At 37.4% G+C, this 19,755-nt stretch overlaps 2 protein-coding genes and 1 pseudogene across 4 annotated transcripts in view; 2 read left to right on the plus strand and 1 right to left on the minus strand.

The window, feature by feature from the left end:
• The first annotated feature begins 1,011 nt into the window (after positions 1–1,011).
• Positions 1,012–5,868, plus strand: LOC119478131 (annotated as a pseudogene).
• Positions 5,670–10,679, minus strand: si:busm1-57f23.1 (uncharacterized protein LOC368621 homolog). 3 transcript variants are annotated; one of them, XM_037752586.1, is made up of 5 exons: positions 10,524–10,679; positions 10,176–10,374; positions 6,301–6,452; positions 6,110–6,211; positions 5,673–5,952 (listed from the first exon to the last, which is right to left on the minus strand). In XM_037752586.1, the coding sequence occupies exons 2-5, from the start codon at positions 10,261–10,263 to the stop codon at positions 5,857–5,859; spliced, it is 438 nt and encodes a 145-aa protein (XP_037608514.1). In that variant the 5' UTR covers positions 10,264–10,374; positions 10,524–10,679; the 3' UTR covers positions 5,673–5,856. The 3 variants fall into 3 exon arrangements, with proteins under 3 accessions (XP_037608516.1, XP_037608514.1, XP_037608515.1); XM_037752587.1 differs by having other exon boundaries at positions 10,555–10,678; XM_037752588.1 differs by lacking the exons at positions 10,176–10,374; positions 10,524–10,679 and adding an exon at positions 9,303–9,327 and having other exon boundaries at positions 5,670–5,952.
• A 5,702-nt stretch (positions 10,680–16,381) lies between these two features.
• Positions 16,382–19,755, plus strand: part of il11ra (interleukin 11 receptor, alpha) — a 56,501-nt gene continuing 53,127 nt past the window's right edge. The window contains exon 1 of the mRNA XM_037753179.1: positions 16,382–16,521. The gene's annotated coding sequence lies outside the window, so the exon portion shown is untranslated. The remainder of the gene's footprint in view (positions 16,522–19,755) is intronic.

Genomic DNA, 19,755 nt, shown 5'->3' on the forward strand with positions numbered 1-19,755 from the left:
CTCTGAGACAGAAATATCCACTTCAGTAGCACTTGCATATACCAATCTTTCCAGTTTCATTCCTATCTATATTCTGAAGGTTTTTACAGAGGGGTTTGTTCATATATCATTCAGTCTGATTTATAGAACATTTTATTTCTAAATACATGTGATACAAAATAATATAATATGTCAACAAAATCAAAAAATAATTTTGAACCTGGCTTTATCCAATGTTCACATTTATGTTCTGGAAATGTATGCAAATTAGCACATATTTAATAAGAAAATGCATCATTTGCATATTTAAACATACATTTTCAGAAAACCTGTAATACAAAAAACTAATTATATTAATGTAAGTAATCAACTGGGGAAGTTTCATGGTGAAATCTATTAGTTATATATTTTTTTATTTAATTTATTTTTATCCTACTCACCTGGGGTGTTTCCCCAAAATGCATTTTGTTCAATCAATGTTATAAAATTGATTAAAAGAGAAAATTTGGAAAATATTTATACAACTTCCAACTGTTCCCGTCAAACTGGAGAAGCGAAACTGTGAATTTACAATTCCAAGACATTTGAAACCTTCGGGTGTAGTCGAGTGCATTATGTACTGTTTATGTATTTACTTTGTGTGTCCACAGTGGATAAGGTCTTTTGTAACTGTGTCAACACGTCAAACAAATGACCTCAGTAAAGAGGCGCATCTTGTCTATAAAGATCTAATGCATTATGAGTTCTTTCTGATTAAGAAATCAGTCACATACACATACAGTCACTATATGTATATACATACATACCCATTTCACATATGGAGCTTTGTATCTTACGTTTGCAAAGCCTCGTCTGACACCTAAAGGTTCAGGGAGTTCCCCGTTTGAGTTTGTGCTTTCAATAGAACGTTTGTTTAGGGGTCAGTGTATTGCCTTTACAGTAAGTCTGTTTACAATTCCTCCCTTTTTTGGCTGTATAAAAGCAAGACTTCAACCTTTGTGGTCAAGCTTCTCCATCCGAAGAACTTTCGACATGATGAAGATGAACCTGAGTCTGTTCTCTGCTGTCCTGGCCCTGCTGCTGGGCCTTTCAGCTCAAGACAACTCTCTAGTAAGACTCAACAAATACATGTCTCTATAACTATTTTACTCGGTTTCTAATTTTATGATGTTAACGTCAGTATAAAACAAATTAAACACGTTACAACATTTTGACAAACTGTAGATTGTTCCAAGGATCCAGAATTGTGAGCTCAATGAAAACAATGATCTCAACTTAGTCTCACCTATTTTAAGAAAGAAAAACAAAACTCCAAAATGGCCATTTATGGCTTTATGAGCCCATGGACGTGCCTTAGTGATTCTAACAACTACCAGGGACTTACAATAGCACATCTCCCAAAAATCTGCTTGTAGCAAAGTGTGATTTTTAGACTAACAACGCATGCTTTTTCAAATGGTTGAATGATCGATGAATGAACTATACTACAAGTGAACTTATAGGTATACTGTTAGTTTACTAGTTATATACTTGTTGCCCACTTTTTAGTTGAAAGTACACTTTAAAGTATACTCTCAGTAAACTACTAGTTTAATAGTTTTTACTGCAAGTATACTTGTAAGTTTTCTTTAAGTGAACTTATTGTATTTAGCCAAATTTACTTTTCTGTATACTTGTCGGTATAAGCCAAGTATACATATATTATTATATTGATAATTTTGTTAAATATATCTCTGATGAGTACATAAAAAGGAATCTGAAAGCATACTCTCTTATTTTAAGTTTAAAAGAAGTATACTAATAGCATACATGAATACACTTCTTTTTTGTAAGGGTTGTCATAATACAACAAATATATGAGGATATACTATCATAAATATATAGCTCAACAAAAAATACACATACACAAAAGCATTAAATAATTATATAAAAGAAGAAAAAAAATTTCACTTGTGTGAAGACCAAGGAGCCTTACCGTTTAGACATAACTTCAAGAATTCTGGAGGCAAATAAAGGTACGCTTCATTTATTCGGGGGGAAAATGTCATCAACACTGTGTCCTCAGCTGCTCGCATCATGCTTCTATCTGTGCCAATCAGTATATTCCAAGTGTGAATGTGTGCATATCTATTCACCACGCTGCCCATGTATTGTCTCACTCCAGGTATCAGCCATATTCTGGTGGAAGGTGACGTTGCTCTTTCAAAGAAGAGGAACGCCATGAAATGCTGGAGCGGCTACTGCAAATGGCAAAAATCCTTCAACGGACTAGTTGAAGTACCCTACAGCCTCAGTGATTACTTCTGTAAGGGCTGTAAAGGAATTTAGCATTCAGGACAAGTACAAAACTTGAATTTTGATGTCAATGAACTGACATTAATAATGTTTTCATTGTAGTTAACAGCGAAAAGGCCTCAATTGAGAAAGCTATGGAAACCTTCCACAAAAAAACCTGCATCCGCTTTGTTCCTCATCGTGGCCAGTCTGACTACCTCCGCATTGAGAATGAAATGGGGTGAGTGCAGGGCGGAAGAGGTGATCGGTCAGTGTAATGAATACAACCAGCCTGTCAGGATTCAAACCTGCTGTCTCTCTGTCTTTTACTCTTTTGTAGCTGCTGGTCTTTCATCGGCAGAGACGGAGGCTAGCAGGTGGTTTCTCTGTCCGTGTACGGCTGTCTTAATCATGGGATCATTCAGCACGAGCTCCTCCATGCACTCGGCTTCCACCATGAGCACACTCGGAGCGACAGGGACCAGTATGTCAGGATCAACTGGGAAAATGTCCCAGCAGGTGAGCCCTAAGTTCCAATGCAGCCGTACAATCGGCCACTATATACTGTTTGTAGTCATTTATATGGAACTGGAAACACATACTGATTAACCAATCAGAGTACAGGGAGGATGTAATCATCCTGATATATTCATTCTTGATAACATCTAATGTGTATGTATATGAGAGCTGGAAAACATATATGAGAGTAAAATAGATGTGAGGCCGAAAATGAGTTTGTACGTCTCTTTAGTGTAGCTAAATAATATATTTGCGAAATTTCATCTGATTTTACTGTAAAGACTTTAACGGGTTTTTTGTTGTACGATTAATTCATACATCAGTATATTTTTTCATGCTGTTGTTTTTGTCATACTTTCCCACAGAACGCAAATATTACGCCGCGAAAAAGCAACCACCAAGCAACCAAAGGTCCATTTTTCTGAGCTTTGGCACCGCGAATAATGGTATTGACCAATCACGTTGTGCGGAACGGACATATTCAAAACGTACACTATAGTGTAAAACAACACGGAGGCTCCGTAGTCCGGCTCAAGTTGGCAAACTTTATTATTCACAACGGCAGCGCATACCAGATCCGCTCCTTACGTGCTTACCTTTCACAATAAAAGCCCTAGACATATGCACTGCGTAACTGTTTACCAGTGGAAAGTTCACTCAGGAAAAGGAAAGGCTGTAGGCTACGATTTATCTCAGACAGACTGACGCTGCTCTGGGTCTCTCTCTGGGTGCTCTCCCGGTAGCTAAATTACAAATTCCGCTATAGCGAAAACATGACTCTCACTTCTCTGCCTCTGATTGGCTAGTACTCGCTACCTTCGTTGGTTGGATTGGTTAGGTTTAGGCATGAGGAGTGAGATTGGTTAGGGTTAGGGTAAGGATATCATGGTATGCCAATCAAAGGCAGAGTAAGGCAGTCATGTCTTCGCTATAGTTGGATTCGTAATATCGCCTCTCGGTAGTTGGTCCTCTGCCTGTGCGAATCTATTCTAATCTGTTAACGAAAAGTGTTGCAAATTCGCATCGCTGCCGGTTTGAATATTTGATACGTAATATTCACAACTGAGTATTCTGCATTTTCGTGTGGTTTATTCATCATGTTCCCGGTGTGTGAAGGCCTTGAGGATAATCTGGAAGGGGTCAAAAGAAGAACATCTTCATTGTATTGTTTTAATGTTGTTCTTCATACTATCAGTGTTGCTAGTGTTGGATTTATTATGTACAAAAGTGCTTACAATGACCTGAAATAACCTGACTGTTGGATTTGTTGTGCATGAAGTGTTTGCGAGGACAGGGAGGAGGCACGTTCTGTTCTTTTTGCAAGGTCAAAGAGAGAAAGGAGTCAGAAGGAGAAACAAAGAAGAAGATATGCAGCAAAAACATCACGTGCCATAAGCTCATGAATATTACTATTGTGTAAACCATGAATAGACTGGATCAGGGATAGCTCGGGGTTCAGACTTCGCGAACTGACCCATGCACTGTATGTTGTCAGGGACACGTTGATTGGATCCAGATATCTGTAAACTCTTTTATTTTACCTATGCAACATTGATTGTTCGGAATAAATTGAATCATTATGCTTTAACTCATCTGTTTGGAAATTCTCTTTGTCACACAAGATTAACCAACACGTAACTGGGCCTTGACCTCTTGGAGGTAGAAGGCCAGTTCCTTCACTAGAGTTTTCACCCAATTAGACTATTTCATTTCTCAATGCACCTTGAAAGTAGGTGAAGTTGTACAAGAAATTCCTACTATAGGATAAATTTGAGACTCATTCATGTTCACTCGAATTTTGGAATTTATGTATTGTTTTACCCTACAGCAAATGCCTTCAACTTCCACAAAATGGACACCAACAACTTGAACACGCCATATGACTATTCTTCTGTTATGCATTACGGAAGGTAACATCTCTTTATCTCATTAATGGCACTATTGTAAGAGAGATATTTTACTTTGTTTGTTCATTTTTATGTTGTCAGAGTCCTGAAAAACAGCGGTGCAACATCCCGTCAATACAACATTATAATTATAAATATTATTATTATTATTATTATTATTATTATTATTATTATCACTAACGTGTGAAGCTAAATTACAGTAAATTAACTGTAAAATGTTTATGAGCGCAGGTGGCAATCACAAAAGGAACCATTTCTTTGAAATATAATTAAGTAGTTTTTGGCATGACAATTAAATATTCCAGCATTTGTTATGAATAAAATGAATGAGGACAATTTTCCATTGTTTATTAAATTTTGTTTTCTAGGACTGCCTTCTCATCAACATTTGGAGAGGACACCATTACTCCCATCCCAGATTCCTCTGTACCAATTGGGCAGAGGGATGACATGTCTGATATTGATATCCTCAGGATCAATAAGTTATACGAATGCAGTGAGTATAGAAATCTTTTCTGCTTGATTGAATGAACATCATTCAAACTAATATCATGCACCCCATGTAGACTTTGCACTTTTTCCATTGTGACTTTTTTAGTTATTAAAGGTTTGAATTATAGGAACAGCGTTATGTTGTGTTAGGCTGTTAGGCTGTGTTCTTTGTTATGACTGATCTCTTATCATTCCTTTCAGATATTTGAAAGAAAATGAAAACAACCCCGTTTTCACAAGATATCTCCAAAACTTCACGAGTGGCAATGTGTGTTATCGTATTGTTGATTCATTTATGTAAAAATTCCCACCTATTAAATAAATACTGATATAAAAATCCACATGTTCTTGACCTCTTGCCTACAACACCTTTAATCATGATTTATAATTTTAATAATTTTAAGCATATCATAAGTGTTTTCTTTGACAGTATACAAAACCATAAAATAAAAAGACAGAAAATAAATGTATAAAGCCACAAACCACAAAGAATCTCAGTTCTTTTCAAAACTAATTTTATTGAGACCATGATGTGTCATTGTTACAAGTTGTCCATGTACCAAACCTAAAAACAGCTGCAAAATTTGTATTCAGAAAAAAAACAAACATCAAAATTGTATCGAAATGCAATAAGGTAATCAAAGCCATAGAGCCAAACTATGGAAAATTAACCCTGTTAAAAAAGTTAAACCGTATCCACAATTTTCCTGCACTTCTGTGTGTGCAGCTCATGTTTGTTGTTGCGGGGGTTGAAAGTCACGACAAAGTGGCACTTCACATGCTGCGGAGAGAGAGACAACAACAACTATTAAATATGAATCGGGAAATCTCCAAACTCTAACGTACTGTAAAAGGCAATATGTTAATTTTCAGTCTTTGTGTTATGAAAGAAGACAGAAAAGCATGAATGTAAATGTTAACAAACACAACAAATGTACCTTTTTCTCAAGACTGCAGCTGTTCAACTCATGGTTTTCAGTCTTAAGACACTTGGTTTTTGCCAGGACTGCGTCGATCTTAAAGTTGATCACATTGGTCACCTAATAAGATGAGCGGACAGAACTATTAGATGGTGGTGACATGGTGTATTGCATTTGAGTTCCTTTTGTTTCTGATGGATGAATCTAACCTGACTCTGAGCGGCGTTGATGGAGACCAGTTTGAACATCTTCTTGCTCTTGGATTCGGTGTTGAACATCTTCACAGCATGTTCAGTTGCCTCCTGAACCTCGGTTGAGTCTATACTCTTTTCAAACCAACCACCCAGCAGAGGCACTTTCTCTGTGAGGAAATACAACACAGACATACGGTAAATTTCACATTACTGCATGGCTATTGATGATACAATGATAATTAAGTTACGTACTTTATGTTCTCGGTAAAATAAGAGCATAAAGATGTATATTAATGAACTTGCGCAACCCATACAAATGCACTCATACGCTCCACTCCAATGGCGCAATCAGTCAGTGTTAGGATTCTGTGTGTTCCCTTTGGGGGTTTTATGCTCCTTCATCCTGAAAATTTGTTGTTTCAGTCCAGAACATCAGTCAAAGACTTGGAAACTTTAAGACAACTAAACCCTGGATTCAGCCAGTTTTACTCTATCACTGCCAAGCCGTCTTCCCTGCTCTGCCAAACCAAGCCGCAATCATCAGGCCAAGAATAAAAAGCAGATTTTCTTAAGGAAAGAGAGGGGGGATTTAGATATACAGTAATAGTTGCAGCACTTTTACCTTGGGTGGCCCAGACAGTCAAAATGATGTTGGTTTTCTTTTTGTTTTACACAGTTTTTAGCCACAACAATAGCGGTGTAGCTCTAGAGGTGCAAGGGGAAGGCGTATAAATAGCATGAGCTTTGTATGCCGCTTTTTGCTTGTCATTTGTATGTACCTCTGCAGTTAGGTTTAGGGAACAAAACCAGTCACTTAGGTTTAGGAAAAATGTCATGGTTGGGCTTAAAATAAGTACGTAAAATATATACGGAAACAATGTAACATAAGTATGAAAAACACGTCTCAAACATCACTAAAAAACACGTGACAAACGTTGCTAATGTAACTTACGAAACAAAACACCGGTCTCGAACACCGGTCTCCTGGTTACAAGTCGTGTGTTTGTTGTAGATTTCTTAACAACTATTTAATATATTACCGTTAAATTTGGTACAGATGTTCATGTCATCGTCAGGATGAATTGCTCTAATTTTGGTGATCCTGCACTTTTGATCTAGTTCAGCAATTGAATTTGATTGTAATTTAGTGCTAATTCACAAAGTTAAGCATTCTAACGTGCAAAATTAATGGTTTAGCATGTTAGCATGCAGTGCTAACGGTGGACGTGATAAATATTATACCTGCTAAATATAAACATCCCGCAACCCTGAGAAGCGCTTACAGATAATGGATGCATGGATCAAATCTAAACATTTTAGCATTGGCATTGAGAGCACATCAGCATGCTGGTGTCACCATGCTGATGTCAACATGCTGTTACCATGCTGATGTCACCATGCTGATGTCACCATGCTCGTCATGTACTTTCCCATGCAGATAATTGGTGACATCATCCAAATTTATGATATTTCAGTTTCAAGCGTGTCTCAGGGAGTAACCAAGCATTGGTTGAAATTCCTGTTTTTGTTGTCATGTAACGGTTGCTGCATGTTTCGTACCCACCCTGTCGAGCACAGACGTTCATGCATTCTAAGCATTGTAGTCCAACAAAACATACATGTTGGGGCGTGTTCAGGTGCAACAGATCACACACACCCTTGCAGTTGGTTATGAGACATCAAGCTTGAACTTTTCAACACTGTGGTCAGTGCAACAATGCTTGTTTCCTCCATATAATACTCAATGTGAGGTTCTTTAAAGGCACATTATGTAAGATCAGAATACAAAGTATGTAAAATCAACCAATGGGAAGACCAACACAGTCATGAAATGACAACCGAATCTTACATAATTTACCTTTAACCAATATATCTATAGATATATCTAATATATATAGATGTATATATCCATTTATGTTTGATCCTGTTGAGCATTTTATAGTGTACACCGTGTAGAGTACAAATCTGAACCAACCAGAATGTTTTTCTGCTCAGTAAAACCATTTCACTAACAGAAGCCATGCACTGATGTTGGACAAATTAGATGAATTGGTACTGAGTGGGCCTGATGGATTATTTTTCATTCCCAAACACTCCCAAACCAAACTCCAATTCTGCCAAATTAAATAGTATCCGACCAGTAAAGACTTTCTCTGACTGCTGGCTAAGCCAAACCCTCTGACTCACTGTACCCAACCAGACAGCAGTACAGAGTCATCGTCTACAGACTGAGTACATGAATGCACAAGTTAGTATTTTTTGCCATTATGTCATACAAGGACACAATGTGCAATTTCTTTTAATTGTCTGGAAACATTTAAGGTTGAATCATGTTATTGCTATAGTTGAAACGATTAATAGCCATGGTAATCTGCTCATAGAGTTTAATTACTACTGCATGTTTTTCAGTATATGTACATGTGCTTTTCCTGTTTGTGGTGAGTGGTCAGCTGGGAGTATACCCGCTGATGGAAATAAACTAGCTGACTTCTCTGTCATTACCTTGAGTTGTTGCTTAATTTTGTTGGTATTATGTCTTTTAATTAAATTGTGTATATACACACTGTTTATTTATATCTTTTATTTCATGGTTCCTCTGTAAAGTGCTATACAAACTGTGTATTTGTGTCATTTCATTGTATTAGAAAAGTGGCATATGAACACACAAAGTTAAACTGGCAGAGTCTACAAATGTTTTGTTTGGCTGGTTTCTAGATTGTTGGTCGCGATTCTGACTCAGATGCCCATGCTGCTGCAGTCATTGTTGCATAGTTGTATAGTCCTGTCAATCAACCTATAGCCTATAACCTGCCCTTTTTCATCTTGCAAGCCCAGTGTTGTTCCTATTTTTTGTTATATTAGTTGAAATTCTCATTACATCCTGACAGCAATCAATAAATCAAATGCTCTGATAAAAAAAAAAAAGAAATCTGTTATCTGTGGCTGTCACAGGTCTGTAATCAACCCGTCTAATCATTTTATCCAACCATAATGAGATGATTGGACGGGCTACTTACCTGCCTGCATACAAGCTGCTTGCTTGACAGCTGTGAGCGCTGGCAATAGCCATGTTCGTTGTTTACATTCATTATGATATGTCTATTTTGGGGGAGTGGCTTTGGAGGGAGGCCTTAACGGCGGGACTGTCAGTGTTGCCGACTTGCCGACTGTCTCGCTAGATTTAATAACTTTTGGAGATAGTGCTGCCAGCTACTTTCATTGGAAAATAGTTGGCAACACTTGGCTGGGTTTTTCAGTTGGATAATGTTTTTAATATCTTGTATACTCTAACATTACCAACCCTAGCTTTAAATATTAGAAACTCAACGGCAGTTGTATATAGTTCCTTTCTGAGCTCATGCTTCACTTGGTTTGACTTAAATTCTATTTTCCTTTATCCACATCATCACATTCAGACCTTATTGGGGGCACTCACCAGAATTCGGGAAATAAATCAGTAAATGACAAAATATAAAAGTGTAGAAATTTGCTTTTCCTAGCATTTTATCTCTATGGGCGATTGACCCCTTGACATTAATTAAGGTCACCCAAATAAGACTGACTAAAATCACAAGAATAGAGGTATGTATATGTAGTGTAACCAGCAGGGTAATGACATTAGGACAGTATAAATAGTTGTAACTAGTAGTTGTGGAGTTTAAAAGATACGTATCCTTTCAATCTTCAAATTTCTTTTAACAAAATCTGTTTCTTGATGTTTTTTCATGCAAAGACTCAATTTTGTCACCACTTTTTGAAAGTGATATCAAGCTACTGTTCTCCCAATAGTCAGAAACACAGTAGGTCCATTTATTCTCTCTTATAATATTCTGCCTCTCTGTAACTCCCCATTTCTATACTCTATATTTATTATCCATATCAGTACTTACTTGTTGTGACGACTTCCTCCACAGGCTGATCTCCCAAGCACAGCTGGATAGCTGACAGACATATCACCACGGCCAACGGGAGAAGCATCTTCACTTATCAACCACCACCAAACTGTGCTGGGCTGTTCACAAGGGGGAAGACTGGATCTCCACAAAAAGGATTGCCAACTTGCAGACGTCCCACAGTATTTACAGCAAACTGATGGTGTTGGGGTCCACAGAGAAAGCAGTAAAAAAGGGAGGAGACATTAAAGATGGTTATTGAAAAAAGGTCAACTTAAAATGCTGCAATAGAGACAGAAAATGACATGATATAGAAAAGGCTACAAAGAGAGAAATAACATTTACCTTTCTAATATTGCAAAAAATAGGACTTCACCTAGTGAAAGCAGAAGCAACAGTGAGCCAGACTGAGAGAAATAATACCAGAAAAGAAGAGAGAAAGAGGGGGAGGGTGTCGTCAGTGAGTGGCAAAGGCTGTAGAGCATTTAAGCTCTGGTATGTTTAACAAGCCAGTGAAGACCACACCCACCCACTGCCTGGCAATGACGTCGTGCAGGGATTTAACAGCCATCAGCGGCTTTGGTCTGTGTGTGTGACAGACACTGTTATATTATGAGTCTGGGTAGGTAGGGATGAGTGTCAGATGTGTGCCATTGTGTCTTTCTGTGCTCTTTGTGTGCATTCATGTGGGTCTGTGACCTGCTAATATGATGCATGTTTACATGTCGCTTGCAAGAGTGAACAGGACCCCTTTGTGGAGGTCTGACTCAAACTCAGCTTGCCTGGCTGGCAGTGAGTCACTGTGCAAACTGTAGCACACAACAGAACCACATCACACATCATTTATATGAACGCCAACACCCTGTCCAGAACATTTGTTATTATGCGATAAAAGGGTTTAAACGATTCTAACAGCAGTGAATAAATGCACAAACGTCAGCAAGTCGAGCTGAGTGGAATTAATTAACTGGAAGGGAGGTTTTTTTTTTAGGATGCCTCTTACTCAGCTATTTTCATTGGAAAAGCGTTGGGAACACTATTATATCAATTATGTTTTCTTTCTGCATGGTGCTTCCAATGCTGGTTGTACCCTCCTTATGTTAGATTCTCATAAATACTGATTGTATGCCTGTAAATGAGAGAGGTACACTCCATAATTTAACCCAAAAGCACTGGTCAATTGCCTGCCAAAGAATTGATTATTTGGGCCACTAGGGGACAGAAGACCTCCACAACAAGCTGACAGACAGGCAGCCCTGACATATTATTTCCTTATGAAGTTTTTTTTATGGCTATTTACACATCCAACAGACACAATGCAACATTAGCATTTATTTGGAGCAACATATCCGCATACAACGGTTTGTATGATATCTTACGAAAAGTGATTTCTTATTTTTCTAGCGTTTTCCTATGAATGTCCAGCAACATGTCACGCACGTGTCAGTTTCTGCTCCAGTCTTTTCAAAATAAACTTCTGCCTTCAAGGGAAAACACTTGATTAGGTTAAGGCCACAAAACTACTTAATTAGGTTTAGGAGAAAAAATGGGGTTAAGGGTTAAAATAACTCTGGAAGTGAGTGAACTTAAGTACCGAAGTTACATGTAAAAATAAATCAAAGTTGACTTCTGGTTTCACATGGGGTTCAAACACTGGTCTCCTGGGCGTAAGTCCAGACCTGCTCTTTATACTTCCTGGTTTTGTGGGATAAATATGAATTACAGTGCATTACTTTTCGTAGGTATAGCTACGAACGGTGTATGAGAACAGCCAGTTTGGAGATGTGCCACCTGATGAATGTAAGTCCAATATTCCTTTTCCCTTTTAGCTCTGTTTTGGTCTCCACCAACCATTGAGAAAAAACATATCTGGCTGGGGTGCCTTCTTTCCCACTTGTTTCCTGTCACTTCTCTACTGTCGCTATCAAAAAGGCATAAAAATATATAAGAGAATTTAGCTCTTTATCTTGATTCTTGTTCCACTTTTTTCACCAGCTAGTCGCTAACTTTCTCTGTCTGCTGTTTGATACTGGTCAGGTCAGGCAATGTACATGTGATTTATTTGAGCTTTTTTTTTTTTTTTTGCTGAAAACAGCTTCCTGCTGCTGGACATGAAGTTGATGAGAGTGGGGAGACTGAACCAAACCAAGAAAATGAGCTAAACGAGGCTAAAAAGCTCTGTATAGCTGCAGAGTTGATGGAAAATCCTGTGTGGGTTTGTTACTGTCAATCAATCAATCCATCAATCACTCCATAAATCAATCAATCAATCAATTAATCAATCAATCAATCAATCACACTTTATTTGTACAACACCTTTCATACAGGTTAATGCAGTTCAAAGTGCTTCACAGATGACTGACAAGCCGAAATACAATAAAATAAGTGATAATTAAAAAACAATAAAATACAATATAATTATACAACTTCAATACAATAAAATAAGTGATTAATAAAATAATAAAATAAGTGATTAATAAAATAAAAAAATATAATATAATTATACGACTTAAATACAATAAAATAAGTGAATAAAATAATAAGATAATAACCATTCTTAATCAAAGGCCCTGCTGAATAGGTATAGTTTTTAAGTTTATATTTTAAGATTTCAACAGCTGTGAGCAACTCCTTTACAGTTATATGACTCCAACAATATACCAACAGCCCTATGAATCAACATATTATGTATCAATATACACTGTGATTTTGCATGGGCTATATGAGGTTGAAGTACTCATATCCACTTTTATCAGTAAAAGTCACAGTCCTCTTTTTATATGTGTTTTTTTAAATTTCATGAAACTTTCCATTCTCTCAGCTCTAAGTTTTAAGTCTTGAATGAGGGCATTGTTGGTAGCATGAATAGTTGTTTGTTTGCCTGTTAGTTAGTTGGCATGGCCAAAAGCTTGTCAACAGATGTTTATGAAACAATGACTAACAAATACGTTTTTTTTAATGGATCCAGGCTGTTAACACTGCAAAATAGGGGAACTTCCTTCACACTGAAGTAAGACTTCCATCCATGAAAATAGTCTGGGGCTGCTTTTTTAGCATAGTGCTAAAAATCGAAATAGGTTCTATCAGCATATAAACCTACATACATACACAGTTGCAACATAATCACATACATTTAAGGTAAGGTTAGTGGCAAAATAGAATTCAGCTTCAAAATAAAATTTGTCTAGTAATGTAATGTGTGATAATGGCCAACAGAGGGGAGCAACACCGTAGCACATAATGCAACAGGTGGCTGATGACTGCATTTTCATAGTCAAAGAATTCAACAGTTGTGTTTGATAACAGAGGAGCTTGAATACAATAAGTACACATTATGAGCAGTCAATTCAATTTAAAAATAATGATCTATAAGTTCATTCTCCCCAAGAGTTGCTGTTTCTTTCAGCTACAAAATATAGGATTTTAAGTAGGGGAACTATGCAAACTAGCCAGTTTAGGATCTGGTGGAAGATAAGTGAAGTTAAATATAAATGCAACATAAATAGAGATAGCTAAATGATATATAAAGAAACACCTGTGACAGAGGAAGTATAGATAAAAAGAGGTGAGACAAAGGATATAGGCAGATGGAATCAGACTGACAGGTACATTGGCTCATACAGTGAGGCAGATGGACAGGCAGATAGACTCAGTGACAGACAAAAAGACAGAAAAGAACCACGCAGATGGACAAGCAGTTGGAAAACAAGGAGCAGATGCAGTCCACTCTAACAACACAAACAACAGCCTCAGAACGTGCACAGGATTACACAGCCAAAACTAAAAATGAAAGCAAATATAAATGTATAAATAGATACAGAGTGAAAAAAAAAACATGCAGGAAGACCGACAAATTTCTCTTTTAGGCCTGGTTTGTCTTCACTGTCCCTAATGAGATGCACTGTAACTCTTCCCAGCTGCAACGGACAGGTCAGAGGTCAGTAAATGGGATGGCTGGAGTTGCTCAAATTGGAAATCCCCCTTTTCAATGGAATAAATGATATCAGTGTTGCTTGCCTGGTGAGCGGGCTGGACGTCAACACTGCCACAGTTTTTATTCAAATAGTCCAGTCTGTCCAAGTCAAAGGTCCAAGTTACTTCACAAAGAAACAATTTAAAAGAGAGCATACAGCTTCTACTGCTGTGTGCTATTGTAACTGATTATTAAAATATTTATATGTTGCTAAATGTACAGTTTATATTCTTTGAAGAAATACTTTTATAGCATTGTTCTTATATCATTATGGCCATCCCATTGTACATGTATATTTATGTGTATATTTGGTACGACATGAAAAACAAGTATATGTGTTACTGGACCTATAATGAACAGTAAAATCTTTAATGAAATCTGTATGAAACGTGCCATAATCATGCAAGACTTAAGATATTCCACTATAGACTGAGTTACCAGTTTATCAGGCACACCTGCACAATTGAATGCGAACCAATTTGACGCCACCGCAACACATTTTGCCTCTGTGAAGCCTAAAATCCTCAGTGCTTGTTGATGATGAGGCTGTAGAGTGGGATCAGACTGTGTGACGTTGACAGATGTGTTTTTCCACGAGGGAGGGTAAAAGGTCGCCGCTTTGGATAATGAGATGTCACCATCATCCAATTTATTGTCTGCTACAGCATAGAGCACTGGGACCATTAATGGATTTAATGTGTTTCTGTGCTCATCACAGAACAGGTAGGCTACAAAAATAAATAAATACATCAGGGTCTCACAAAGTAGGATTAATAACCGGATAACTGAGAAAAACCTGGAGAGGCTTGTTGTTGTGAAAATAGTAGGCTATGTTATATATATAGCCAACCGTTATCTGTTTGATTGTAATGATCTGGTTGAGGAAAACAACATTTGTGGACTATAGTTGCTATATTCAGTGCCTTTGTAAACATATGTATACAATTAGTGGGAGACAACACATTTTACATAAAAAATGTCCATCATTTGCTATTTGTCCTGACCAGCGGAAGGCTGACATGAATGTTTTTCTTCAGTTAGCAGTACATTTTAATAATAATACAATTTGATCTCAATGTACTTATCTTGGCAATTATTTTAAAATGAATAAATACAAAATAATAATAATAAAAAATAAAATAAGATAAAAAAAATAAATAATAATAATAATTATAATAACTATATTAATTTAATTAAAAACGATAAAAATTATAAAAGTAATTGTCAAGTAATAGTTAAATTACTGGCTTTTTTATATGGAATTATGATTTCAGATCCAGAAATGCTATTATTCCACATGGAGGGGGTTATTTGTTTTTGTGTATTTGCATATATGTATATTTTTATGTATGCAGGCTACGCTATGTGTCTCCTAAGTTTTTTTTAGAGACTCTTGTGACAGTTCAGATGTGAGTGAGAGGGAGACGTTTTGTGTTTTTAGCATTATTTATATGAAAAGAGGACTTACTGCCACATTTGGACAGTAGGAAACCAAGCACAGCTCACACTATGCTGTGTTGTTAAGATTGCATTCTTAGTTTGGTCATTTCGTATACATTCATTTTACCATAAAATAAAACTGCATTATTAAAATTATTATATTTTTTTAAAGTTTTGCACTCAGTTTGCAGCTTATAAAACTACCAACCATTGCCACCTTTCAATTCAAGATTCAAGATTCAAGCCCTTTATTGTCATTGTGTAGTGCAACGAAATTAGATTGTGACAATCCCATAGGTGCTAATGAAAAGATAATACAATATAAAATATAAAAATAGAATATGTATATTGATGAGATGACAGTTTTGCCAGATTATTGCACAAAGTGTCCGTCAGATAATTATATAAGTATTGCACAGCATCAGATAATTATTGCACAGAGTGATCAGCATATGTTATTGCACATATCTGTAACAGTGACACAAAAGTTATTGCACATTTACATTGCACGTGTAATCAATGCCTGTTTGTTGCCAAATTCCCCATGAAAAGTTAATGCAAATGTAAACCATCATAATCCTGCTACCAGGAGACTGACTGCCTGTATCTAGTTTTTGTTCCCATGCCACATTCCTCAGACCTCAGACCTGGGATCAGTGCTCAGATAGCTCAGCCTCCTTAATCCCCTTTTGCAGTGAAGACCCGCCCACTAACTAAACCGGGTGATTGACAGCTGGCTCCTCCAATGAGGTGTGCGGCCGACTCGTCTGGTCCTCCTCCTCCTCCTCCTCCACAACCCTGTCCGACTTTGTTGCTCTGGTGCCCCGCTAGTCCGTCCGGGGAGAGCCGAAGAACAACTCGACACAAAAGTCCCAACTATGGAAGGCGATAACATAATAATGCCTGTTTGAGTCAGGGAGATTTTCCAAGGTAAGTTTGTTGTTTTTAAAGTGTTTGTTAACCGGCAGGAGGAGTGAATTAGTGGCTAGTAAGCTGCGTGTGTCTGTAGGGGGGCGAAAAGTTGATCCGCCTCACTACACAGGACAGGAGACAGGAGGACACAGAGGGAGACTACTCCAATGTTATTCACTGTGGGGATGTGTCATGCTGCTAGCTGGTCTGAAGCTTGTGTGGCACCCTAAACACTTGTTATATTACATGTTTTTTTTTAATTATATGCTTTATAATTAAGCCTCCAACAATGTCACAATAATGAATGGTATTATTATTGTAATTTTATGTATTTTATTATGTGATAAACTGGGCTGTTTTCTTCTATATGTTGATTAAATAGCTGTGTTAATTTTATTTGTTGGGGAAAGTTGTAGGAAAGAAAAGTAGCAGCACTCAAGCAAAGTGTTTGCTATTATTGATGCAATCTGGCTTGAATTTAAAATGTATTATATTGTTATAGGAATTTGATAGACTCAGCCTATGTGTTTGTTTTGGTTGCAAGTGTGGGTTGTGAGCTATTTGTATGTTTATGTGCATGCAACACTGTATATTTGGCTTTTTATTAGGGTTGGGACGATACACCTATCTCCCGATTCGATACTATCACGATACTTTGGTGCCGATTCGATATGTATCGCGATTTTTAAATATTGCGATTCGATATTACGATTTATTGCGATTTTTGTTAACTTTTTTTAACACTAGACCATGGGAAAAAGTTGAATCATATACACTTCTAGGGACTTTTACTTTGAAAATATCTAAATTGATACAGTAAAAATGTTTGATTTTCAGCATGTATGTAGATGTCGTGAAGTCAAATATATCAGTCATTGTCAGGCATTATTTATTAATACAGTTCCCTCACAAATTAGTGGTATTTTCTTTTAATTTATAATGGACATGCAATTTTTTATACTTCTGGTGAATATAATCCATCAATCTTATTTCTATATATGTATTTTGTATATACGCAGTTCCTTATTTTGAAAACCTGACCTAGTCACACGTGTATGCTTCCGCTAACTTCGCCAAGTCCGTCGCTAGCTCTCCCGTCAACTCCGTTCTCTTTATACATTCATGGTCAGCTCCATTGGGGCCGTTTGAATGCATTTAACATAAATGTCAGAATATGGGTGCTCTACAGTTGTAGCGTCGGCCGATTTGACCACGAAGATGCGGTGACGGCTGGCTTGACCGCACGATACCGCAATACGATTACGTTTCCTGTCTATGACAGAGTTAGCATGCAGCATGATGTCTAGCTCTGCTTTTCCTGCAATGTGGGAAACTCAAAGTGTTTTCATACTTCACTGTATGTGTAGTGTTTACCTCTTTGGATATAAAATGTGACGGTGCAGGTCGTATCCACGCAGACCCTCCGACGTTTTCTGCTTTGTCGTTTCGGCTCACTGCGGCCAGCTGCGTTTTGTTTTAGTGACAGATACGGAACTGATATGATGTCACGTTATTCTGACTACAGCAATAAAAGCGGTGCCTTCCTTCTACCTCCGTATAGACTCAAATGAAGCTAATATATTGATTCTGGCATTAAAAAAATCAATTTCAAAATCGTAAAAAAAAAAAAAACGCGATACATAGGTAAATCGATTTTTTTCCCACCCCTACTTTTTATAGGGACAGTAAGATGGAACGCTCAACTGTCTGCACTGTCTGTTGTTGCATTGGCACAGAAACACACTTGGCAGTGTATAGATGAAGCATTAAAATCATGAGTCATCCAATAAGCACTTGTTGATGTGATAAACAACATTAGTCTTCACCCTGCTCTGTCTTTTTCTATATTTATATACACAATTCTAGTTCCTGGGCAGCAGTGAAGGTTAATGCTCCGAGTCTGCAATTATGAATACACACAAACACACACACAGACAGACAGACAGAGACAGTGGGACGGGGGTCTCACTACAGATGTGCATTCCTCCAGCCAGTGGAGTGATCAGGCCTTTAAATAGAGCTCAACAGGAATGCAAACAGACCTAGCAGAAAAACGAAGCCTCGGGGCGTCTGAGGAATAGGAGAGGGAAGGTAGGTTAATGTAGAAGGAGGCAGAGAGACTGGGCTGTGAGCCCTTTTGCTCCAAATTAACCCAATTTGTTGATCTTTCCCAAATGTCTCCCCGTTTTAAACAGATGTGGGTCAAAGTTCACGTCTTAAAGGGAGATGCCACTCTTCTATTTTAAAGCCACTAAGAAATTCAAAGTTACGTTTTTCAGGAAGTTTTAAATGTGGGATCTGTGCTCTTGCATCACAATGTAACATTGTGCATCAGTGAAGCATACCCACAACAAATCCAGCATACGCTCGTGTTTATCAACCAGGCCGGCCCTGTGGTGTTTCAAAGAGACGATGTAGTGAAAACATGTTGTGTTGTACAGAGCGCATGTTGTTGAGGGCACTGAAGGAGATTCTCATTCATGCGTCGGAAACTTATATTTCCGTTCTGAGTCATCATTTGATTGGTTTGGTTGGTGGTTGTTGTTTTTTTAATTGATAGAAAATGACACATTTGATATGAATCTGTGGGGTTGTGATGTATGAGTGGACTTGTGAATCAGAGCCAACCTAAGGTAGTGATTATCCTGGTGTGTGTTGGTGTTTCAAGAATCAAACTGCATCCATTCAGGCTATAACACAATTTAGATTAAATGTAAAAGCTGTTTTTTTTTTCATTTATTTTAGCATAATACTTAAAATATTTAACATTTTTGTCAGGGAATTATGGCTGTCACACTCTTGCTCTTTGGTGCTTTAAATGTTGTCGACGGAGTGGATTTCTGGGTTAATTATAGGGGTGTAAGAAAATATATATTGTGATGTAATGTTTTACGATACTGTATCGATTCTCCAAACACTGTATTGATTTTTAATTAACCTCTTAAAATTATAACGGCCCGGCGGTGGACCTGGCCGTCATTCTGTCTTTCGGAGGTTGCCTTTTGTATGCAGTACAAATGTGTTATTTTCGCCTATTCTCAAATGGTGTATTTGAATATTTCTTCATCCCTAAACAGTCTTGGAATTGCATAAATTGGATATGACTAGAAAGCTGAGACTCTTGTGGATCCAATGAGCCCAATTGTATTCATGAGTAATGATGTTAGTCCCCATAGTAGCCATTTCACATAGTGACTTTCTTTTACTCTGATTTTATACATATGGTGGTGTGTCTTTACACTTTTCCTAAAA

The sequence above is a fragment of the Sebastes umbrosus genome, chromosome 19 (assembly GCF_015220745.1).
Source record: "Sebastes umbrosus isolate fSebUmb1 chromosome 19, fSebUmb1.pri, whole genome shotgun sequence".
Taxonomy (NCBI): Eukaryota; Metazoa; Chordata; class Actinopteri; order Perciformes; family Sebastidae; genus Sebastes; species Sebastes umbrosus.